Source organism: Oncorhynchus nerka, linkage group LG5, assembly GCF_034236695.1.
Source record: "Oncorhynchus nerka isolate Pitt River linkage group LG5, Oner_Uvic_2.0, whole genome shotgun sequence".
In the NCBI taxonomy this organism is placed as follows: Eukaryota; Metazoa; Chordata; class Actinopteri; order Salmoniformes; family Salmonidae; genus Oncorhynchus; species Oncorhynchus nerka.
Genome location: NC_088400.1, coordinates 35019719 through 35041512, shown reverse-complemented (window position 1 = coordinate 35041512; position 21794 = coordinate 35019719). Strand labels below are relative to the sequence as shown.

The following is a 21794-nucleotide window of genomic DNA, read 5'->3' as shown; positions in this document are numbered from 1 at the left end:
AGCGTGCAATTGGCATGCTGTCTGCAGAAATGTCCACCAGAGCTGTTGCCAGAGAATTGAATGTTAATTTCTCTATCATAAACCACCTCCAACAGTGTTTTAGAGAATTTGGCAGTACGTCCAACCAGCCTCACAACCGCAGACCACGTGTAACCACGCCAGCCAAGGACCTCCACATCCGGCTTCTTCACCTGCGCGATCATCTGAGGCCAGTCACCCGGACAGCTGATGAAACAGGAGTATTTCTGTCTCTAATAAAGCCCTTTTGTAGGGAAAGACTCATTTTGATTGGCTGGGCCTGACTCCCAAGTGGGTGGGCCTATGCCCTCCCAGCCCCAACTATGGCTGTGCACTTGCCCATTTAGGCCAATAGATTAAGGCCTAATGAATTTATTTCAATTGACTGATTTCCTTATATGAACTGTAACTCAGTAAAATTGTTTAAATTATTGCATGTTGCATTTATATTTTTGTTCAGTATAGAATGAGCGGACTGGGGCTGTCCCATAGGCTGAATTTAACTGTCATTCGTGTATTTTTTAACAAGGTGGTGCTGCTGAATACACTGTGCAAAAAAATAGCCTTTTATTAATATAAATAAAGTGACGCAGTTGCGCAGCCAGTCCACAAGTTAGCGCAGCGCTCTTACATTATTTGGTTAGAACCCTGGTGGAGCAGAATGGGGGATCTCAGAAATATAAGTATAGGATAGCCAATTGAGACAGTGTTTCTATAAATTGAATGTGTGCCTTCACCTGATCTGTCTTACTTTTTTCAGAAAGTAAATAGTTACATATATATCATGTTTGCATCGTTTGCTTGGAAGCTTTCTAGTAGCAGGTTAAGGCTAAAGCTGCCCGTTAATAGCTTCATGTCATGTCACGTGTTCATCTCACAGTCTCCAAGCGTGCTTTTCCAGACGCCTGACAGCCTCCTGGATGTCATCCCTTTTAGGTTTCCAAGTATGTAACACAGAAAATATTGACTTACAATTAAGCCACGATAGCATATTTCATGAAGACATAAAATAATATTTACAAGATATAAAATAAATGACAAGACACACCAATCACAATAATATGGAACAGAATTGAAAGCCTAGGCCTACATATCATGCATGTACATGTTCAACACACAGATTTAGCAACCAGCATGGCTGAAACATGACACACGGACATACCAAAAGAGCGAGCCCTTGTGGGCCCCATTGTACATTACCTACTCTTTGCAACCCCCAAGGTTACTACAGTTCAGCATTTTTAGGCACTCACAGTCTGGCAGAGCCTGGAATCAGTCAATTCCTTCCAGAAAGTAAGTTCCTTCCAGATATTAAGAGTGAACCCTAGTCTAGGCTTCTTGGTGCACATGCAATGATGTGTGATATTTGTTTTAGCTGCTCAAAACCTCTTTGAATGGGTTTTCTGTACAATCATACTGTAAATATTTACACAATCCATACTGTGGAAATTCATATTAAAAATATGTCATTTGGATGTCAAAAAACACATCCATTTGAATGTTTTGACAAGGTTGGAAGACTCGGCTGCTTATAGTCCTGTAAATTGAGCCTCATGACATACACATACATGAATTCAGATTTGAGAACCACCCATTCACCGAGCCCCTGGGATGCTGCTGCATTCATTGGCCAGCTGTTTTAAGGCTGTGGATTTTGATTGGTTTAAAAAAAGGGCAAGTCTCTCAAAGACCAACTGACTGAGTAACATGGTAAAGAGGAAGAGCTGAGAGTGCAGAGGGCACAGTGTTTCTGCATTGTTCCTGTATGCGGACCTTGTTGACCCAAAAGGACATGCAGAATAAATAGCTTTTCTACAGAAGATGATGGGATACATTAGTCAAGCTTTAGGGGGAGGCAGACAACGGACTGTTACATCAATGCAATTGTTTAATTTCTACTTTTATTCAAACTCAGAATTAAACTGAGATTCCAACTAAGAAAAAAGTTGACAATATGACAAATTCATCAAAATAACACCTTACATTACATTTGACAGTTTAGTCACTTAGCAGACATTCTCATCCAGAGCGACTTACAGTTGGAGCATTCATCTTAAAATAGCAAGGTGAGACAACCACACATCACAGTCATAGTAAGTATATTTTTCCTCAATAAAGAAGTTATCAGCAAAGTCATTGCTGGTAGGAAAGTTAGGGTTCTGGTCCCATGTTCTTTTTCCAATTGTTGTCCAATATTATAATGTTAGGAGTCTTTCTCTGCAACTGCGCCCTGTTGTCCATTCCTTCAGAAACATTTGCATGGTTTTTCACACTAGAAGAAAATATTTTTTCCCCCAAATGTCCCTCTACCCAAACCACCCCTCCCTTTCGCCTCCTTTCTCAAGGTTCAAGGAGGTTGTCTTTAGTTTTTTTCACCAAGCATTGGGTTATGCAACAGTCTTCTTTGAAAGCCACAAAGGGGAAGTCCCGTTCACTTGGCTTGTCTCCAGAACTCAGCCTAGATACTCCCTTTTCACCCGTTTCCTATTCAAAACGACTTACCATATCACTCTGCTGAGAACCACTCCATGTTGCCCAGAATCTTAAATATGCCAGAGCAGACACTTTAATTAAGATACTGTACAGTTCTCTTTGGTTTTCAGACATTCATTTTACTCCACCAGTCTGCAATTGAGAACATGAATGTGAAAGTTAAAAACTAGCAAACGAGAACATGAGTGAAAGTTCTATTTATCCTCAAAATGATTCCTTGACTCATGATTTCTAATGCAATTGCGTATTGCTGTCGTATTCTTATGTATTACATGATGAATTATTCCAATTAAAAATATACTTAAAGAGATTGAACAGGATCTTAAATGGGTAGTTCACCTAAATTGCAAAATGACATATTATTACCTTGTAAGCAGTCTATGGACAACGTATGACAGCAATCCATGCTTAGGTTTAGTTTCACAAACAACTTTATATACTTTCAGATGATTTAGACAGGATGCGCAAGAAATGCTAATATCTGTCCCATAATTTGAATGGGATTTGTGCCACAAATTATAAAACATTAGCATTTGGAAACAGTGGCAGGGAAATAAAACCAAAGCATGGATTGCTGTCATACCTTGCACATAGATAGACTGCTTAAAAGGTAATCATATGTCATTTTGCAATTTAGGTGAACTACCCATTTAAGATCCTGTTCAATCTCTTTAAGTATATTTTTAATTGGAATAATTCATCATGTAATACATAAGAATAAGACAGCAATACGCAATTGCATTAGAAATCACGAAGCCAAGGTGTCATTTTGTAATTTCGGTGAACTACCTCATTAAGCACTTACAAATGTGTTACATAACCATTTTGCAGGATGTAACATATCATATGAAATGGATGACGTTGTACACAATTGTGAACAATTTCAGGGACCTGTTTTGGCTTGTGAGGGCTACTTTCAAAACCCCTGGCAAAAATGATACAAAACCTCTGTAACATCACTTTAATCTTTTGCCATTTCATCTAAGAGTTTGTATGAAGGGGTTGTTTTGAACTTCCATACAGGTATAGGCCATATGGAAGCATAAAAAAGCATCTTCTCTATCACCCTCATTGTTTCAGAAATATTTAATATTACAGAGTATCCACTACAGATATAGGATCTTGAATTTGAGCCAGTTTGCCACAGCAGAGAAATAATCCTACAGCAACTGGAATTTGTAATTATTATGTGGATTTTAATTAATGGACTTTTTTTGTAAGGGTTGGTACATTTTTAGTTAGGGCAAAGTCTTTAGAAGCCTTTTTAAACCTCAAATACGCTACAAGTTTGCATTTCCTGTTTTGCAGGGAAATTCTCAGCAACAAAAGAGTAATCAAATTAAGATCCTACATCTGTACTACACGATTATGCTGAGCAATGCACAGGGGACACTGTTGCTCATCATTGCAGGTATTAATACTCTGACCTCCAATGCTAGCTAGTTAATCTGCTGCAACAGTATCTTTGACTTAACGGACACATACTCTAAGCTCTGGAGGGCTAAATATATCAGGAGACTCAGGAGGGAGAGTAACGGCCTGTCACATATATTTCCACATCAGATTTCATACTGTAATTGACCGGCCTTGGACAGACTATTGCATTCAGATAGTCAATTGCCACGTGCACAGTCGGCTGTCTATAGTCTAGACATTTTTACAACACACCACCAGCAGGTCATGGATCACAGATACACTGTTGAACTTTAGAACTGTATTTCATTCACGTATTGATGGAGCAAATGCCCGCATTTGTTTAAAATCTCACCTGCTACTTATAGCATTCTATTCTCTAATAGCTAGCCTATTCATGGTGGTTTAAATCTTTAAAATGACTTGATTGTGTTTCCTATAAGGACTAGAATACAACTCTTCCCTTGATGACCTATTTGGATTATCTTACAAGGGGAAATGTGAGGCTGCGGTGAGAATTCAGGTCTTGGAGAGTTCATGGTGGAGTCACTGACGTTGCTATTGTGTTGTCCTTGTTTTGCAGATCAGATTAAATGAAATTTGCTTCGCCAGGGATGGATGCAAGCACTGACCTGTGGAGAACTCAGCCAATGAATCTGTCTGTGCATCCCCCGGGTTCTGTCACTGAGAACAAGCCTCATCTACATGGGGGTTGAGAGGCCAGAGAAACTGATCCTTAATACTTACCTGACAAGTACTGTAAGCTGATTCCTTGTCATGTTCTGACCTTTATTTCCTTTGTTTTTTATCGTTATTTAGTATGGTCAGGGTGTGAGTTGGGGTGGGCAGTCTATGTTTGTTTTTCTATGATTTTGTGATTTCTATGTTTCGGCCTAGTATGGTTCTCAATCAGAGGCAGGTGTCATTAGTTGTCTCTGATTGAGAATCATACTTAGGTAGCCTGGGTTTCACTGTTTGTTTGTGGGTGATTGTCTATGTTAGTTGCTTGTGTCAGCAGAGTTCTCATTATAGCTTCACATTCGTTTATTGTTTTGTATAGTTTGTATTCAGTGTTTAGTGCTTTCTTTAATTAAAAACATCATCATGAACACATACCACGCTGCATTTTGGTCCGTGACATTCCTAGTAGAAAACAAAGATATTTGTGCTAATGATATATGTGATGGGCAAAGATAACCCTGGGAAATTCCAATAAATACTGAGTTTAAACAACAGAATACATTCCATGTGTATCTACTGTAGTCTGGTATATTTAGCTCACATGCAGTACAGAATTGACATAGGATGAACGTAGGTACACAATACCAGTGAGAACATGGATATTTTAATGATCTAATTAGATGAAGCTGATAGAGCAGTAGGGTTGAGTGGGCCGTCAGTGTGCGCAGGGCTGAGTGGGCCGTCAGTGTGTGTGCAGGGCTGAGTGGGCCGTCAGTGTGCTCAGGGCTGAGTGGGCTGCCAGTGTGTTGTGAGAGATACTCTGTGTCAAGACACTGGCCGCTAGCATAGCCAGCTGGGCTCCACGCCCACTCGTCTGTTATATAATCTCCAACACTCCACGCTGATACGTTCTGCACGGAGCAGGCATACTGATCATGCTCAGTCTGTCCAAGGCAGGGGAGAGGCCAAGCTCCTACTCACCTACTCAAATCAAATATAACAGGTGTAGACCTTCCCATGAAATGCTTACTTACAAGCCCTTAACCAACACAGTTTTTTTGCTAAAATAAATAAAACAACAGCCCAGACCAGCTCCTATCAAGGCAGAGGGAGAGTAGGGAGGGGATTTGGGGGCATGTCTGGGCGCTGAAGGAGCTCAGTGTGAAAGCATCTGCCCAAATGGAGAACATAGTTTTCCCGACTACACAGCTGCCAGAACAAAATATTTAGAACCAATCTGAGTCAAATGAACAAATACAGCCTTCACCTTTTTACTGATGGAGACAGTTTTCTGCTGCTTTACTTGCTGAAGGAAGTATTTGAATGTAGTATCTTGTGTTTTGTCTAAATGTAACTCAGTCTTGTCGACAGCAAGCATGAATGAAATAAATCAAATCAGGAAGCACACCTTAGCTGGGTTGCTTTAAAAAAGAAATATGCCACACAAAAAATATTGATCACTGAGGAACGCATAACAGTAGATGAGATCTCTGAGCAATTCATGAGTTAACATTATTATACAGAATTTATTTTGTATCACCAACCAACATAGTTAGCTAAATTGATGAACATAAGCTGATAGTCAATACAATTACCAGTCAATTTCGAGCATAAAGGCTTGAAATGCATTAACAGGAAAAAGTAATTTTATGGTTATTGTTCTCCATTGTGCATTGCTCAACGACAGGCTCTTTTTATGGATAAAGATATCATCCAGATGAATAACTTGTAGAATGGACTTTCTGAAAAACTATCCACTCTTGTAAGGGAGGGAAACGCCCTGCAATTTTCCTGGCTTTATTTTATGCTAACTTGTTCCTCTATTCACCATTTAAAGGAAAAGTCCACTCAAAAACTTTATTTTGGTATTTGTTTCATTAGTCCATTGTTGACATAGTCCCAAAATGTTTTGCTTGTCAGCAATCAAGATATGCAACTTTCAAAATACAGAAATCATCCCAGTATTATGCATTTTGACATTTACATTTGGGACGATGTCAACAATGGACTAATGTAACAAATACCAAAATATAGTTTTTGGGTGGAATTTTCCTTTACGAGATGTTCCCATTGCCAGGAATGTTAGTAATGACTTGATAGAGCATGCTGGTTCTCATAAGACTGTGCAGTACAAGACAGAGTATTGTAAGGCTAAGCCAGGGCTGTTGTGTCACTGACTCTATAACCAGCAACACTAAGAGTAGACAGTCTGCCTGTATACATTACAGTACACAGGAACACTAAACATGACTTACAAGTAGAATGACCTGTTTACTTGCTGGTTGACCAATGTACTCCAAAGACCTGATTTGTTTCTTTGCTCCCTGTGAACTTCAAAGTTCCATTAAGACGTGCCTGTACGTTTCAAGCAAACACTTTCAGTATGCAGGTGTGTACTCTTGGAGCAGCACTGTTGCCATAGCAAGGCGGGGACCTACCTGAGCAAGCAGCTGATAAAACCAGAAACAGGCCAGAGGTGTGGTGGCCATGCCAATCAGTTAAAGATAGACATGACTGCTTTGCAACTCAGTAACAGCCTCTAGGTGTAAAATCTGACCTTCAAAACCATTCCAGGTCAGGTCATCCATTTGATTTGGCCATGCATTCGTCTATTCTACCTCGTAAAGATAGTTATCTGAGAGACCTGTCTGTGTGGCCGTGTGGTTAAAGTCCAGGAAGAAGATAATGGACCCCAACAGATATATACAGTGCCTTCAGAAAGTATTCACACCCCTTGGCTTTTTCCACATTTTGTTGTGTTACAGCCTGAATTTAAAATGTCTTACATTGAGATTTTTGTTGTCACTCTTCTACACACAATAAACCATCATGTCAAAGTGGAATTATGTTTTTAGACATTTTGTTTTATTAATTAAAAATGAAAAGCTTTCAAATCAAATCATGTCTTCATTGAATAAGTATTCAATCCCTTTGTTATGGCAAGCCTAAATAAGTTTAGGAGTAAACATTTGCTTAACAAGTCACATAATAACTTTCATGGACTCTGTGTGCAATAATAGTGTGTAGCCCTTTCCTTCAGTCAAATGAACTAGGGGCCTCATGGCTGGAACATTGTTCATATTTATCATAATTTCATTATTAATAAACATGATCATGTGTTTCTACTGTATGCCAAATGTTTTTTTTTTTTCAGTCTTCTGTGATGTATATAAAGTGTAATATTGGGATGCAAACTCAAAACTGAATACATTTCAACTCTATATCTGGAATGGTGCAGGTGTCTTCTTATTTTAAGCCAATAGAGTGCCTTGCAAAATAATTCATCCCCCTTGGCATTTTTCCTATTTTGTTGAATTGCAACCTGTAATTTAAATTGATTTTATTTGGATTTCATGTAATGGACATACACAAAATAGTCCAAATTGGTGAAATTAAATGAAAAAAATGACTTGTTTCAAAAATAAAATAAAAAGGGAAAAGTGATTCATGCATATGTATTCACCCCGTTTGCTATGAAGCCCCGAAATAAGATCTGGTGCAACCAATTACCTTCAGAAGTCACATAATTAGTTAAATAAAGTCCACCTGTGTGCAATCTAAGTGTCACATGATCGGTCACATGATCTCAGTATTTATTTACCTGTTCTGACAGGCCCCAGAGTCTGCAACACCACTAAGCAAGGGGCACCACCAAGCAAGCGGCACCATGAAAACCAAGGAGCTCTCCAAACAGGCCAGGGACAAAGTTGTGGAGAAGTACAGATCAGGGTTGGGTTATAAAAAAATATCCGAAACTTTGAACATCCCACGGAGAACCATTAAATCCATTACTAAAAAATGTAAAGAACATGTCACCACAACAAACCTGCCAAGAAAGGGCCGCCCACCAAATCCCCAAACATATGGAAGAAAGTACTCTGGTCAGATGAGACTAGAATTGAGCTTTTTGGCCATCAAGGAAAATGCTATGTCTGAAGCAAACCCAATAACTCTCATCACCCCGAGAACAACATCTCCACAGTGAAGCATGGTGGTGGCAGAATCATGCTGTGGGGATGTTTTTCATTGGCAGGGACTGGGAAACTGGTCATAATTGAAGGAATGATGGATGGCGCTAAACAGGGAAATTCTTGAGGGAAACCTGTTTCAGTCTTCCAGAGATTTGAGAATTGGACGGAGGTTCACCTTCCAGCAGGACACTGACCCTTAAGCATACTGCAAAAGCAACACTTGAGTGGTTTAAGGGGAAACATTTAAATGTCTTGGAATGGCCTAGTCAAAGCCCAGACCTGAATCCAATTGAGAATCGGTGGTATGACTTAAAGATTGCTGTACACCAGCGGAACCCATCCAACTTGAAGGAGTTAGAGAAGATTTGCCTTGAAGAATGGGCAAAAAACCCAGTAACTAGATGTGCCAAGCTTATAGAGACACACCCCAAGAGACTTGCAGCTGTAATTGCTGTATTGTATTGACTTTGGGGGTGAATAGTTATGCACACTCAAGTTCAGTTTGCTTGTCTTTTTTCTTGTTTTGTTCCACAATAAAAATATTTTGCATCTTCAAAGTGTATTTATTTTATTCCACCTTTATTTAACCAGGTAGGCTAGTTGAGAACAAGATCTCATTTACAACTGCAACCTTGCCAAGATAAAGCAAAGCAGTTCGACACATACAACAACACAGAGTTACACATGGAAGTAGAAAAAGTCTATATACAGTGTGTGCAAATGAGGTAAGATAAGGGAGGTAAGGCAATACATAGGCCATGGTGGCGAAGGCGTTACAATATACCAATTAAGCACTGGAGTGATAGATGTGCAGAAGATGCAAAGGAGCAAGATACATTTTTTATTTTACCTTTATTTTACTAGGCAAGTCAGTTAAGAACAAATTCTTATTTTCAATGACGGCCTAGGAACAGTGGGTTAACTGCCTGTTCAGGGGCAGAACGACAGATTTGTACCTTGTCAGTTCGGGGATTCGAACTTGCAACCTTTCGGTTACTAGTCCAACGCTCTAACCACTAGGCTACCCTGCCGCCCATAAATACAGTATGGGGATGAGGTAGTTGGATGGGCTATTTACAGATGGGCTAAGTACCAGTGCAGTGATCTGTGAGCTGCTCTGACAGCTAGTGCTTAAAGCTAGTGAGGGAGATATGAGTCTCCAGCTTCAGTGATTTTTGCTGTTCGTTCCTGTCATTGACAGCAGAGAACTGGAAGGAAATGCGGCCAAAGGAGGAATTGGCTTTGGGGGTGACCAGTGAGATATAGCTTCTGGAGTGCGTGCTACGGGTGGGTGCTGCTTTGGTGACCAGCGAGCTGAGATAAGGCGGGGCTTTACCTAGCAGACTTATAGATGACCTGGAGCCAGTGGGTTTGGCGACGAGTATGAAGCGAGGGCCAGCCAACGAGAGTGTACAGGTCGCAGTGGTGGGTAGTATATGGGGCTTTGGTGACAAAACGGGTGGCACTGTGATTGACTGCATCCAGTTTGTTGAGTAGAGTGTTGGAGGTTATTTTGTAGATGACATCGCTGAAGTCGAGGATCGGTAGGATGGTCAGTTTTACGAGGGTATGTTTTGCAGCATGAGTGAAGGATGCTTTGTTGCGAAATAGGAAGCCGGTTCTAGATTTAATTTTGGATTGGAGATGCTTAATGTGAGTCTGGAAGGAGAGTTTACAGTCTAGCCAGACACCTAGGTATTTGTAGTTGTCCACATATTCCAAGTCAGAACCGTCCAGAGTAGTGATGCTGGACGGGCGGGCAGGTGCGTGCAGCATTCGGTTGAAGAGCATGCATTTAGTTTTACTTGCATTTAAGTGCAGTTGGAGGCCACGGAAGGAGAGTTGTATGGCATTTAAGCTGGTCTGGAGGTTAGTTAACACAGTGTCCAAAGAAGGGCCATATGTATACAGAATGGTGTCGTCTGCGTAGAGGTGGATCAGAGAATCACCAGCAGCAAGAGTGACATCATTGAGGTGGAAAGCATGGCCAGGTGGAAAGCATGGCCAGCTGATTTGACACACTGAACTCTGTCTGAGAAGTAGTTGGTGAGGCAGTCATTTGAGAAACCAAGGCTGTTGAGTCTGTGGTGATTGACAGGGTCGATGAATATGGCTGCACAGTGATGGCGGTTATGATATCGTTTAGGACCTTGAGCGTGACTGAGATGCACCCATGACCAACTCTGAAACCAGATTTCATAGCGGAGAAGGTACGGTGGGATTCGTAATGGTCGGTAATCTGTTTGTTAACTTGGCTTTCAAAAACCTTAGAAAGGCAGGGTATGATAGATATAGGTCTGTAGCAGTTTAGGTCTAGAGTGTCTCCCCCTTTGAAGAGGGGGGTGATCGCGGCAGCTTTCCAATCTTTGGGAATCTCAAACGATACGAAAGAGAGGTTGAACAGGCTAGTAATAGGGGTTGCAACAATTTCGGCAGATAATTTTCGAAATTGAGGGTCCAGATTGTCTAGCCCGGCTGATATGTAGGGGTCCAGATTTTGCAGCTCTTTCAGAACATCAGCTATCTGGATTCGGGTGAAGGAGAAACGGTGGAGGCTTGGGCGAGTTGCTGTGGGGGGTGCAGGGCAGTTGACTGGGGTAGTGGTAGCCAGGTGGAAAGCATGGCCAGCCGTAGAAAAATGCTTATTGAAATGCTCAATTACAGTGGATTTAATCGGTGGTGACAATGTTTCCTACCCTCAGTGCAGGTGGCAGCTGGGAGGAGGTGCTCTTATTCTCCATGGACTTTAGTGTCCCAGAACTTTTTTGAGTTTGTGCTACAGGATGTAAATTTCTGTTTGAAAAAGCTAGCCTTAGCTTTCCTAACGGCCTGTGTATATTGGTTCCTAACTTCCCTGAAAAGTTGCATATCACGGGGGATATTCGATGCTAATGCAGTACGCCACAGGATGTTTTTGTGCTGGTCAAGGGCAGTCAGGTCTGGAGTGAACCAAGGGCAATATCTGTTCCTGGTTAAAAATTTTTTGAATGGGGCATCCATATTTAAGATGGTGAGGAAGGCACTTTTAAAGAATAACCAGGCATCCTCTACTGACGGGATGAGGTCAATGTCCTTCCAGGATACCCGGGCCAGGTTGATTAGAAAGGCCTGCTCGCTGAAGTGTTTTAGGGAGCATTTGACAGTGATGAGGGGTGGTTGTTTGACTGCAGACCCATTACGGATGCAGGCAATGAGGCAGTGATCGCTGAGATATTGGTTGAAAACAGCAGAGGTGTATTTGGAGGGCAAGTTGGTTAGGATGATATCTATGAGGGTGCCCGTGTTTGGGGATTTGGGGTTGTACCTGGTAGGTTCATTGATAATTTGTGTGAGATTGAGGGCATCAAGCTTAGATTGTAGGATGGCTGGGGTGTTAACCATGTCCCAGTTTAAGGTCACCTAGCAGCACGAGTTCTGAAGATAGATGGGGGGCAATCAATTCAAATATGGTGTCCAGGGCACAGCTGGGGGCTGAGGTGGTCTATAGCAAGCGACAACGGTGAGAGACGTGTACCTGGAAAGGTGGATTTTTAAAAGTAGAAGCTCAAATTGTTTGGGTACAGACCTGGATAGTAAGACAAAACTCTGCAGGCTATCTCTGCAGTAGATTGCAACTCCACCCCCTTTGGCAGTTCTATCTTGTCGGGAATGTTTTATTGTTAGGGATGGTAGGCATGTTGTGTAAATCAAATCATAAATGTCCTTGAGATGGAAGCTATGTTTCAGTCTCTCGGTCCCAGCTTTGATGCACCTGTACTGACCTCGATTTCTGGATGGTAGCGGGGTGAACAGGCAGTGGCTCGGGTGGTTGTTGTCCTTGATGATCTTTTTGGCCGTCCTGTGACATCGGGTGCTGTAGGTGTCGTGGAGGGCAGGTAGTTTGCCCCCGTTGATGAGTTGTGCAGACCGCAGCACCCTCTGGAGAGCCCTGCGGTTATGGGCGGGGCAGTTGCCGTACCTGGTGGTGATGCAGCCGGACAGGATGCTCTCAATTGTGCATATGTAAAAGTTTGTGAGGGTTTTATGTGGCAAGCCAAATTTCTTCAGCATCCTGAGGTTGAAGAGGCACTCTTGCCCTTTCTTCACCACACTGTCTGTGTGGGTGGACCATTTCAGTCTGTCAGTGATGTGTACGCAGAGGAACTTAAAACTTTCCACCTTCTCCACTGCTGTCCCGTCGATGTGAACAGGGGGGTGATCCCTCTGCTGTTTCCTGAAGTCCAGGATCATCCTTTGTTTTGTTGACGTTGAGTGAGAGGTTGTTTTCCTGACACCACACTCCGAGTGCCCTCACCTCCTCCCTATTGGCTGTCTTGTCATGGTTGGTAATCAAGCCTACTACTGTTGTGTCGTCTGCAAACTTGCTGATTGAGTTGGAGGTGTACATGGCCACGCAGTCATGGGTGAAAAGGGAGCACAGGAGGCGGTTGAGCACGCACCCTTGTGGGGACCCAGTGTTGAGGATCAGTGAAGTGGAGATGTTGTTTCCTACCTTCACCACCTGGGGGTGGCCAATCAGGAAGTCCAGGACCCAATTGCACAGGGCGGGGTTGAGACCCAGGCCCTCAAGCTTAATGATGAGCTTGGAGGGTACTATGGTGTTGAATGCTGAACTGTAGTCAGCATTCTTACATAGGTATTACTCTTGTCCAAGTGTGATAGGGCAGTGTGCAGTGTGATGGTGATTGCATCGTCTGTGGACCTATTGGGGTGGTACAAGTCTCTGAATGTCCTTGAGTGGCCCAGCCAGAGCCCGGACTTAAACATGATTGAACATCTCTGGAGAGACCTGAAAGTAGCTGTGCAGCAACGCTCCCCATCCAACCTGACAGAGCTTGAGAGGATCTGCAGAAAATAATGGGAGAAACTCCCCAAATACAGGTGTACAAAGCTTGTAGCGTCATACCCAAGTAGACTCGAGGATGTAGTCTCTGCCAAAGGTGCTTCAACAAAGTACTGAGTAAAGGGTCTGAATACTTATGTAAATATAATATTTCATTTTTTAATTTTTAATTTTATAAATGATCGAACATTTCTAAAAACCTGTTCTTGCTTTGTCATTATGGGGTATTGTGTGTAAATTGATGAGGGGAAAAACAATTTAATACATTTTTGGAAAAAAGCTGTAACATAACAAAATGTGGAAAAAGTCAAGGGGTCTGAACACTTTCCAAAGGCACTGTATATGCATTTCTGGCATTAAGAAATAAGTGCTACCTTGCTTTTAAATGTCTAGCCCGTGCCAGCTGAAACAGTTGAGCAACCGTCGTCAGCGACTGCCAGAAGGGCAAAGGAGGCACGGCGGGGCAGCTGGCTGAGATGGGCCAGTCAACTGAACCGCTCCCTGCCAAGTCTCATCTCAGTGATCACGCCGTCGCACGCTGGCCCACGGCATGGGCAGCAGATTCACCAGTCATAGAGATTCAGGGGGTCTTGCAACACAGACACTCTGACACTATCACGTGTCCGCCGAAGTCGCACCCCCATCCAATTCCCCCTTGGTCATAATGCACTGTGTCCATTCCCCTTTACAGAGAGAGAAAGAGTTTGAGAATCACTCATCTTCATAACCTCGACACCAGTATCAAGGGTAGAGTATCAAGGACATCTAGCCAATTTTCTTGGGGTTACTTATAGATCGATGGCTTTGTTGCTAAAAATACCTAACTCGTAGCTGACACTATCATGATGAATCTCCTGGTTGGATTTGGACAGTCACTGGATTCAACAGTCACTGCATTTGTTGGACACTCACTGGCCAAATATAGAAATATTGCAGATTTTTTTTAAACTCGACTCTCGGTTCATAATCGTTTACCGCAAATTGCTGACAGACCATGGTGAAATGTATCATAACCAGTCCATGGGAAGCCTACACAAATCTCAGAGGTAATGAGTGTGATTGCACCCCTTCACTGTATAGTTTCTGAAGACATTTACAGTGTCTTGCAAAAGAATTCACCCCCTTTGGCATTTTTCCTATTTTGTTGCATTACAATCTGTAATTTAAATAGATTTTTATTTGGATTTCATGTAATGGTCATACACAAAATTGGTGAAGTGAAAAAAAAAATGAAAAAAAAAAGTGGTGCGTGCATATATATTCACCCCCTTTGCTATGAAGCCCCTAAATAAGATCTGGTGCAACCAATTACCTTCAGAAGTCACATAATTTGTTAAATAAAAGTCCACCTGTGTGCAATCTAAGTGTCACATGATCTCAGTATATATACACCTGTTCTGAAAGGCCACAGAGTCTGCAACACCGCTAAGCAAGCGGCACCATGAAGACCAAGGAGCTCTCCAAACAGGTCAGGGACAAATTTGTGGAGAAGTACAGATCAGGGTTGGGTTATAAAAAAATATCCGAAACTTTGAACATGCCACTGAGCGCCATTAAATCCCTTATTAAAGAATGGAAAGAATATGGCACCACAACAAACCTGCCAAGAAAGGGCCTCCCACCAAAACTCACAGACCAGGCAAGGAGGGCATTAATCAGAGAGGCAACAAGAGACCAAAGATAACCCTGAAGGAGCTGCGTAGCTCCACAGCGGAGATTGGAGTATCTGTCCATAGGACCACTTTAAGCCGTACACTCCACAGAGCTGGGCTTTACGGAAGAGTGGCCAGAAAAAAGCCACTGCTTTAAGAACAAAATAAGCAAACACATTTGGTGTTCATCAAAAGGCATGTGGGAGAATCCCCAAACATATGGAAGAAGGTACTCTGGTCAGACGAGACTAAAATTGAGCGTTTTGGCCATCAAGGAAAATGCTATGTCTGGGCAAACTCATCACCCCGAGAATACCATCACAGTGAAGCATGGTAGTAGCAGCATCATGCTGTGGGGGTGTTTTTCATCAGCAGGGACTGGGAAACTGGTCATAATTGAAGGAATGATGGATCGTGTTAAATACAGGGAAATTCTTGAGGGAAACCTCTTCCAGAGATTTGAGACTGGGATGTAGGTTCACCTTCCAGCAGGACAATGACCCTAAGCATACTGCAAAAGCAACCCTTGAGTGGTTTAAGGGGAAACATTTAAATGTCTTGGAACGGGCTAGTTAAAGCCCAGACCTCAATCCAATTGAGAATCTGTGGTATGACTTAAAGATTGCTGTACACCAGCGGATCCCATCCAACTTGAAGGAGCTGGAGCAGTTTTCTCTGGAAGAATGGACAAAAATCCCAGTGGCTAGATGTGCCAAGCTTATAGAGACATACCACAAGATACTAAAAGGTGCCTCTACAAAGTATTGACTTTGGGGGGGTGAATAGTTATGCACACTCAAGTTTTCAGTTTTGTTTCTTGTCTGTTTCACAATGAAGAATATTTTGCATTTTCAAAGTGCTGAGGATGTTGTGGAAATCAAATGATACAAACCCCCCAAAAATCCATTCTAATTCCAGGTTTGAAGGCAACAAAATAGGGAAAATGCCAAGGGGGTGAATACTTTCGCAAGCCATTGTAGGTGGTCCAAACGATCAGTGCGTAACAACGTGACTATATGGGCCTCATTCCATTTAGGAAAATGTATTCACATATTTATGCTATTAAAAATCCTTTTCAATTAATTCATTGAATTTCAGTTCTCTTCCTGAATTGACTGAATAAGAAACTAACCCCATTTTGTTTAGATCAATGGATGAATCCAGTCACGCGCCACAGATAAAGGTCAATGGATTAATCCAGTCACGCTCCACAGATAAAGGTCAATGGATTAATCCAGTCACGCTCCACAGATAAAGGTCAAAATAATCTCTACATGAGTGATCAGTCCATTGATTATATAAATAAATGGTGCTAAACTGTGTCTCCCGCCCACAGACAACGTATCCTCTCTGATAGCCAACAGTTGTGGGGCGTAATGTGTAGAAATCCAATTTCCATTCATATCAAGAGTCTGACCAGCTGTCTCACAATTAGTGGTTAACCCAGTTCACTTGAGTGGGCTGAAAGATTGACCAATTTTGCTACAGCGATTTTGTTGTTTGGATATTTATCGGCTTACATTGAGAGCATCTACAAAGACGACTCAGGGACCCAGCCTTATACAACTGTGCTCTCGTAGGCATCCCCAAGTGCTTGGTGTTGGGTCAGAGCTGCCCTTGGAGCAGTGCTCTTTCACCCCCCCCCTGTCCCTCTCAGTCCTCCACTCTGCCATGTTTTAATCCCTGCTGTGCCTTTGAAAGAGAGAGAAAAAAGCTTTGTTAGCCTATTGGCTGCTGTTGGTGGAGCTGTTGCTAAGGGGAGGGGTTGAGAGAGTGATGACTGGTGGGAATGGGAGATGGTCATTTGAGGACGCTATCATTTGTGTTTGATATGCATGTCATGCATAGATTCAGATCTTATCTGTTGATTTTATAAATAATTGCAATTAATGGCTTAGTGTTAATTACTTTACTGACCCATATTTTCTTAAGAAAATTCTGAAAGTAATCGCTATTGATTTAGAGCTTGGAGAATGGTGTCCTGAATGATAAAACAGTCAAAAAGGTTATCGTGGATTTATGGTAAATTCCATGCTAATTTATTTCTTTATAGCTGCAAGCTACTTATTATTCAGATCTCTCTGCTCAATCAACCTAGATGCCCACAATGTGACGTGCAGGTTGAACAATTGCTGAATAGTGGCTTATGAGGTAGCCTACTTGTTAAACATTCAGCTATTAATTTAACTGTGGAACAAAAACATACATTTTTAAAAAGTGTGTGAACACCCTGTCAAATTAGTGGATTCTGCTTGTTCAGCCACACCTGTTGCTGATAGGTGTATAAAATCGAGCACACAGCCATCCAATCTCCATAGACAAACATTGGCAGTAGGCTGGCCTTACTGAAGAGGTCAGTTATCTTCAACGTGGCACCGTCCAATTTCTTACCTAGTCAACTGTAAGTGCTGTTACTAAGAAGTGGAAACATCTAGGAGCAACGGTTTGGTGGAGGATTAATGGTTCGGGCTAGGCCCTTTAGTTCCAGTGAAGGGAAATCTTACCACTAAAATGACATTCTAGACAATGTGCTTCCAACTTTGCGGCAACAGTTTGGGGAAGGTCCTTCCGTTTCAGCATGACACAGCCCTGTGCACAAAGCGAGGGCCATACAGAAAAGGTTTGAGATCTGTGTGGAAGAACTTGACTGGCATGCAGAGCCCTGACCTCAACCCCATCGAACACATTTGGAACGCTGATTTCAAGCTAGGTCTAATCGCCCAACATCAGTGCCGACCTCACTACTGCGCTTGTGGCTAAATGGAAGCAACTCCTTGCAGAAATGTTCCTGCATCTAGTGGAAAGACTTCCCAGAAGTTGCAGCTGTTATAGCAAAACTATATTAATGCCCATGATTTTGGAATGATGTTCAACAAGCTGGTGTCCACACTGTCGGTATTTGAGTGTATACCAAAGTTCATGAACTCATTAAAGCGGTCGTACCCTTGACTCAATGGCATACAAAAGCACTAAATCCATTATAAAGCTCAATGTCCTTAACCTGGTCCACTTCAGCAGAAATGTTGCATCAGAAATCACTAAGGGATTAAACTACAAACTCAAAGCAAGAAATTGTAAATTTTCCCCAGCTAAATATTACTAAAAGATTGACACTATGCCGACTCTGTCAAGTTGTATTTTTTTTATTTTTAACCAAGGTATTTTCTAGGGCAAGTGCTAGGGCTCTTACCACTTTCATACTTTTAAGTCAATTCCATGACTTGCCCAATCCTACTTTACACCCACAAGGAGCCTGTAGTGGATTTAAAGTGCATCATGCAATTGTACTGCGCTGACAAATCAGTGCTCATGTTATGTTGGAGCACGTCACCCTCCTACCAGGAATATGCAACAGAAAGTTCAAGTGAGATCACGCATTAAAACCTATATAGATAATAAACCTTGGCTGATATGAAAATGGTATACACAGACCCTTGGCAATTAATCAATACACCAAGGTTTAAAGCTATTGCGACACAAATTTGAACAGGTGAAGTTTATTTATTTTTTTAGTTCTACTGCATTTCTGCCCAATATAAAAATTGAAATATCCAAGGACAATACATAACAATTAAGTGGTGTTACAGAAGTTCGACAAAGAAAAGTAGGTTGCCATTCAAACAATGTGTACCAAACAGTAGGGGGCATCTGAGCAGGACTTTGAGTTATAAAAATTCAAGGCACGCCACGTTTCATGAGCAATACGATGAATAAACTTTTTCATATTTTAAATAAAGGCGCTTAAACAAGCACAGACAAGTGTCCTTTACATTTTAAGGAGGGACAGAACAACCAGCATTCCAAATACTCCTAGTCAAACCTTGCGAGACAGTTAAAGACATCCAGTTCCACTGACATACATGTGATTCCAAATTAATGTTTGGATTTGAAATGACTATGGGAAGTTTGTACATCTACCAGAGCCATGTGTCAACTAGACTCCAAATACAATATCAGAAAACAGCCAATAATCATAAAATGTCAACCTGATGAACTTACAGTCAACTGTATACAGAATCAGATATGACCTTACACAGTTAGGAACATATGCAAGTGTCAGATTGGTATACATTTATGATTAGTGGAGGTTTGGGAAGCAAGTGACAGAGTGGGGGTGGATTGTTACTACTCAAGACAGGAGTCAAAGAAATCATAAGGTAGTTGCTCTGGTCAGTCCACCACCCTGTTGCACTAGGGGCAAGAGGTCTTCCATGACACCACGGTTTGAGTCACGCAGACCAGGTTCAGGCAGATGTGATCCTATCTCATGAAGTTAGCACCTCCAATTTCCCTCTTGTAGCGGTTGGTGAGGTGGTCTGCTTGCACTGTGAGTTTTGACAGGACGCCAAACAGTCCCCTGAGGTGGTAGTGGAACTGGCCCTCCAGATCTGAGCTCTCGTCGACAGGGAGCCCCCTGGTTATCGACTGCTGCTCCTCTTGCTTGACTGCCATTTCCAGGAAGCTGGCCCCGCTGCTCATCTCCCTCTTCAGCAGGCCCCACTCCATGTCATTCTTTATGGACTTGAGGAGGAGGTAGTGCTCATACATGTCCCTCTGCTTGTTAGGGTAGGACAGCTCATTGTTGTTCTCCACCACCTCAACCTGCTGGCTCTCCTGTTCCTCCAGGGGCACATCCCTCAACAGGCTGGGCACCATGATAGTTTCATCCATGTTGTTGGTTGCGGCAATGAAGCGGTGCATCACATTGATGAGGGAGTTCTTGTTGCTGGCTGGGTCACTGCTAATTTGCATCATTGCAGAGGTTTAGGGTAGACTTGGGTTTGCAGTTAACAGGTGGAGTAAGGCAGTGTTTCTTGATGTTAAGGCCAACTGAGGAGCCAAATGCCACTATGGGAATAGAAACCATGAGAAAAAGGTAGAAAGAAAGTTGCATCCTAGCATGAAAACCCGACGTTAAATTGCAGAAATGAGTTTGATCAGTAAAGTTCTCACGAAGGCCAAATATAAATATTTTTACTTTACCGGTTGTCCGTGTAAAGGAAAGTAGAATTACGTCGACTTCTCAAAGCACCGTTAACCGTAGTGCGTACAGATTTGTCACCCGAAGAATACGCACAAGATGGAATACATGCACGAGAAGAATGCATACTTGCAGAGCGTGTGCTTCAGTACTGCACAGGCTTTATGTGATAAGTCTGAACGCACTACCAGCGCTTTGTAAAGTTGATGTAGCCAAATTTTACTTTCCTGTGGACACAGTCTCACATTACTCCATGCAAAAGAACCAACCGGTAAAGAGGTTAATACATTTTATTCGACATTCTGGCTCGTAGAGGTTCCGAGAGGATTTTCCAAAAACATTTGCGGCATTAATCCAGATGTATCAGTGTCTTGGCAAATTGCGTCCTAGAGCTAAAACAAAAAGGCCTTTGGTCAGAAAACACGATTAAACCGGCTGGCATCCGCCTACCGAGAACGCACTTAAATGCACCGCGCAGGATAATTTCAACTGGTCGAACAGGAGATAACTAGACGACATGGGCTAACGGCGGAATGAACAGGATGAAGAGACACTTCATAAATAGCTTTAACCTGACTACCGCATCCCAGAGTAGGCTATGGCGTAGGCTGCTAAAGATACAGAATATAACGTCTGCACTAGATACATATTTAGATATGGCTCTGGTCAGCACTAAAACGAAGCAAGGTGGCCTACGCTATCGAAAGCACTTTGTTCCTGCAATGTAACTAACCAGCAAAGCATCATATAGCACTTCCTGTAAACGCTTGTCTAGCATCCATTTTGCAAAAAAGTGAAACAGTCTGTCTAAAACCAAAATACGGACCTGAGCAAATGTTTTCTTGATGGTACGTTGGAAAATGACAATTCCAGTACTTGCTCAGGCTCCACCAGCCTGGAAGAAAGGTATAAACTTCCTCGGTTGTAGCGCTGACAGACTAGGGCCTTTATAGTGTGGGGCGCCGGCTAGAAAAAAACACGATATTTTCCCCTTCACATCAATGGTGCAATAGGATAGTATTGAGGAAATGGGGCGTTAACTTTAGGTGATTGGCTGTGAAGAAAACCAATCAGACATATTATTTCCTGAGCATGTTTGCAACTAACCTAACGTAGCAGGCGTAAAGTAAACTGCAACTGTCGTCAGCAACAGACGCCCAGTAATGTTGTTACCATAGACATCCTACCTTGGGATTACTTTATCTAAGGATCAACAGGAAAGATGCTCTTTAAATTTTTATACCTATTATTGAAAGAAACAAAACAGAAGTTGAACCATTGGTTGCAGAAGGATTTATCCTTGAAAGGTCGAGTATTGCTTTCTAAAGCTGAAGGCATCTCCATACTTACTTATGCAAAGTGGTAAAGTGGTTGACCAGGTGCTTTTCAACTTCATCTGGAAAAATCGTACACATTATATTAGGAAATCTGTCGTTATGAACTCATATGAATATGGTGGACTCCATTTAAAAAACTTCTTTTTTTTCCGATTTTTCCTACTTTGAATAATACTTTTAAGATAAATTGGGCTAAACATTTTTAAAGAAACCTACTTCAATTTGGAATTTCATCCCTCGTTATATCTTCTCCCGTTTTGGAGGCCTCATTTTTATGTTACTTTGTAACTATAACATTGATAAGATTCCTGCAAAATTATCTGCTTTACACAGACAAGTATATTCTTAGCGTGGTCGTTAATATATAAACATAACTTTCCCCCGCATAGGTATTTCATTTGGAAC

At 42.0% G+C, this 21794-nt stretch overlaps 1 protein-coding gene and 1 long non-coding RNA gene across 4 annotated transcripts; one reads left to right on the top strand and one right to left on the bottom strand.

Annotated features, from left to right (window-relative positions):
• Positions 1 to 1741: 1741 nt before the first annotated feature.
• Positions 1742 to 7728, top strand: LOC135571788 (uncharacterized). Of its 3 annotated transcripts, none has more exons than XR_010463938.1 (3): positions 1742 to 2084; positions 3820 to 3922; positions 4508 to 7728. It is a non-coding gene; the product is annotated as an uncharacterized LOC135571788 (long non-coding RNA). The 3 variants fall into 3 exon arrangements; XR_010463936.1 differs by having other exon boundaries at positions 1742 to 2111; XR_010463937.1 differs by lacking the exon at positions 3820 to 3922 and having other exon boundaries at positions 1742 to 2111.
• Positions 7729 to 18552: 10824 nt separating this feature from the next.
• On the bottom strand, positions 18553 to 21033 carry LOC115129382 (mid1-interacting protein 1-like). The gene is made up of 2 exons (XM_029659649.2): positions 20879 to 21033; positions 18553 to 19919 (listed from the first exon to the last, which is right to left on the bottom strand). Exon 2 carries the CDS (start codon positions 19824 to 19826, stop codon positions 19332 to 19334), a length of 495 nt encoding a protein of 164 aa, XP_029515509.1. The 5' UTR covers positions 19827 to 19919; positions 20879 to 21033; the 3' UTR covers positions 18553 to 19331.
• Between the last annotated feature and the right edge of the window lie 761 nt (positions 21034 to 21794).

Bases quoted from the DNA above. Each gene is read 5' to 3' on its own strand.
- LOC115129382 (XM_029659649.2), bottom strand. From the start codon at position 19,826: ATGATGCAAATTAGCAGTGACCCAGCCAGCAACAAGAACTCCCTCATC.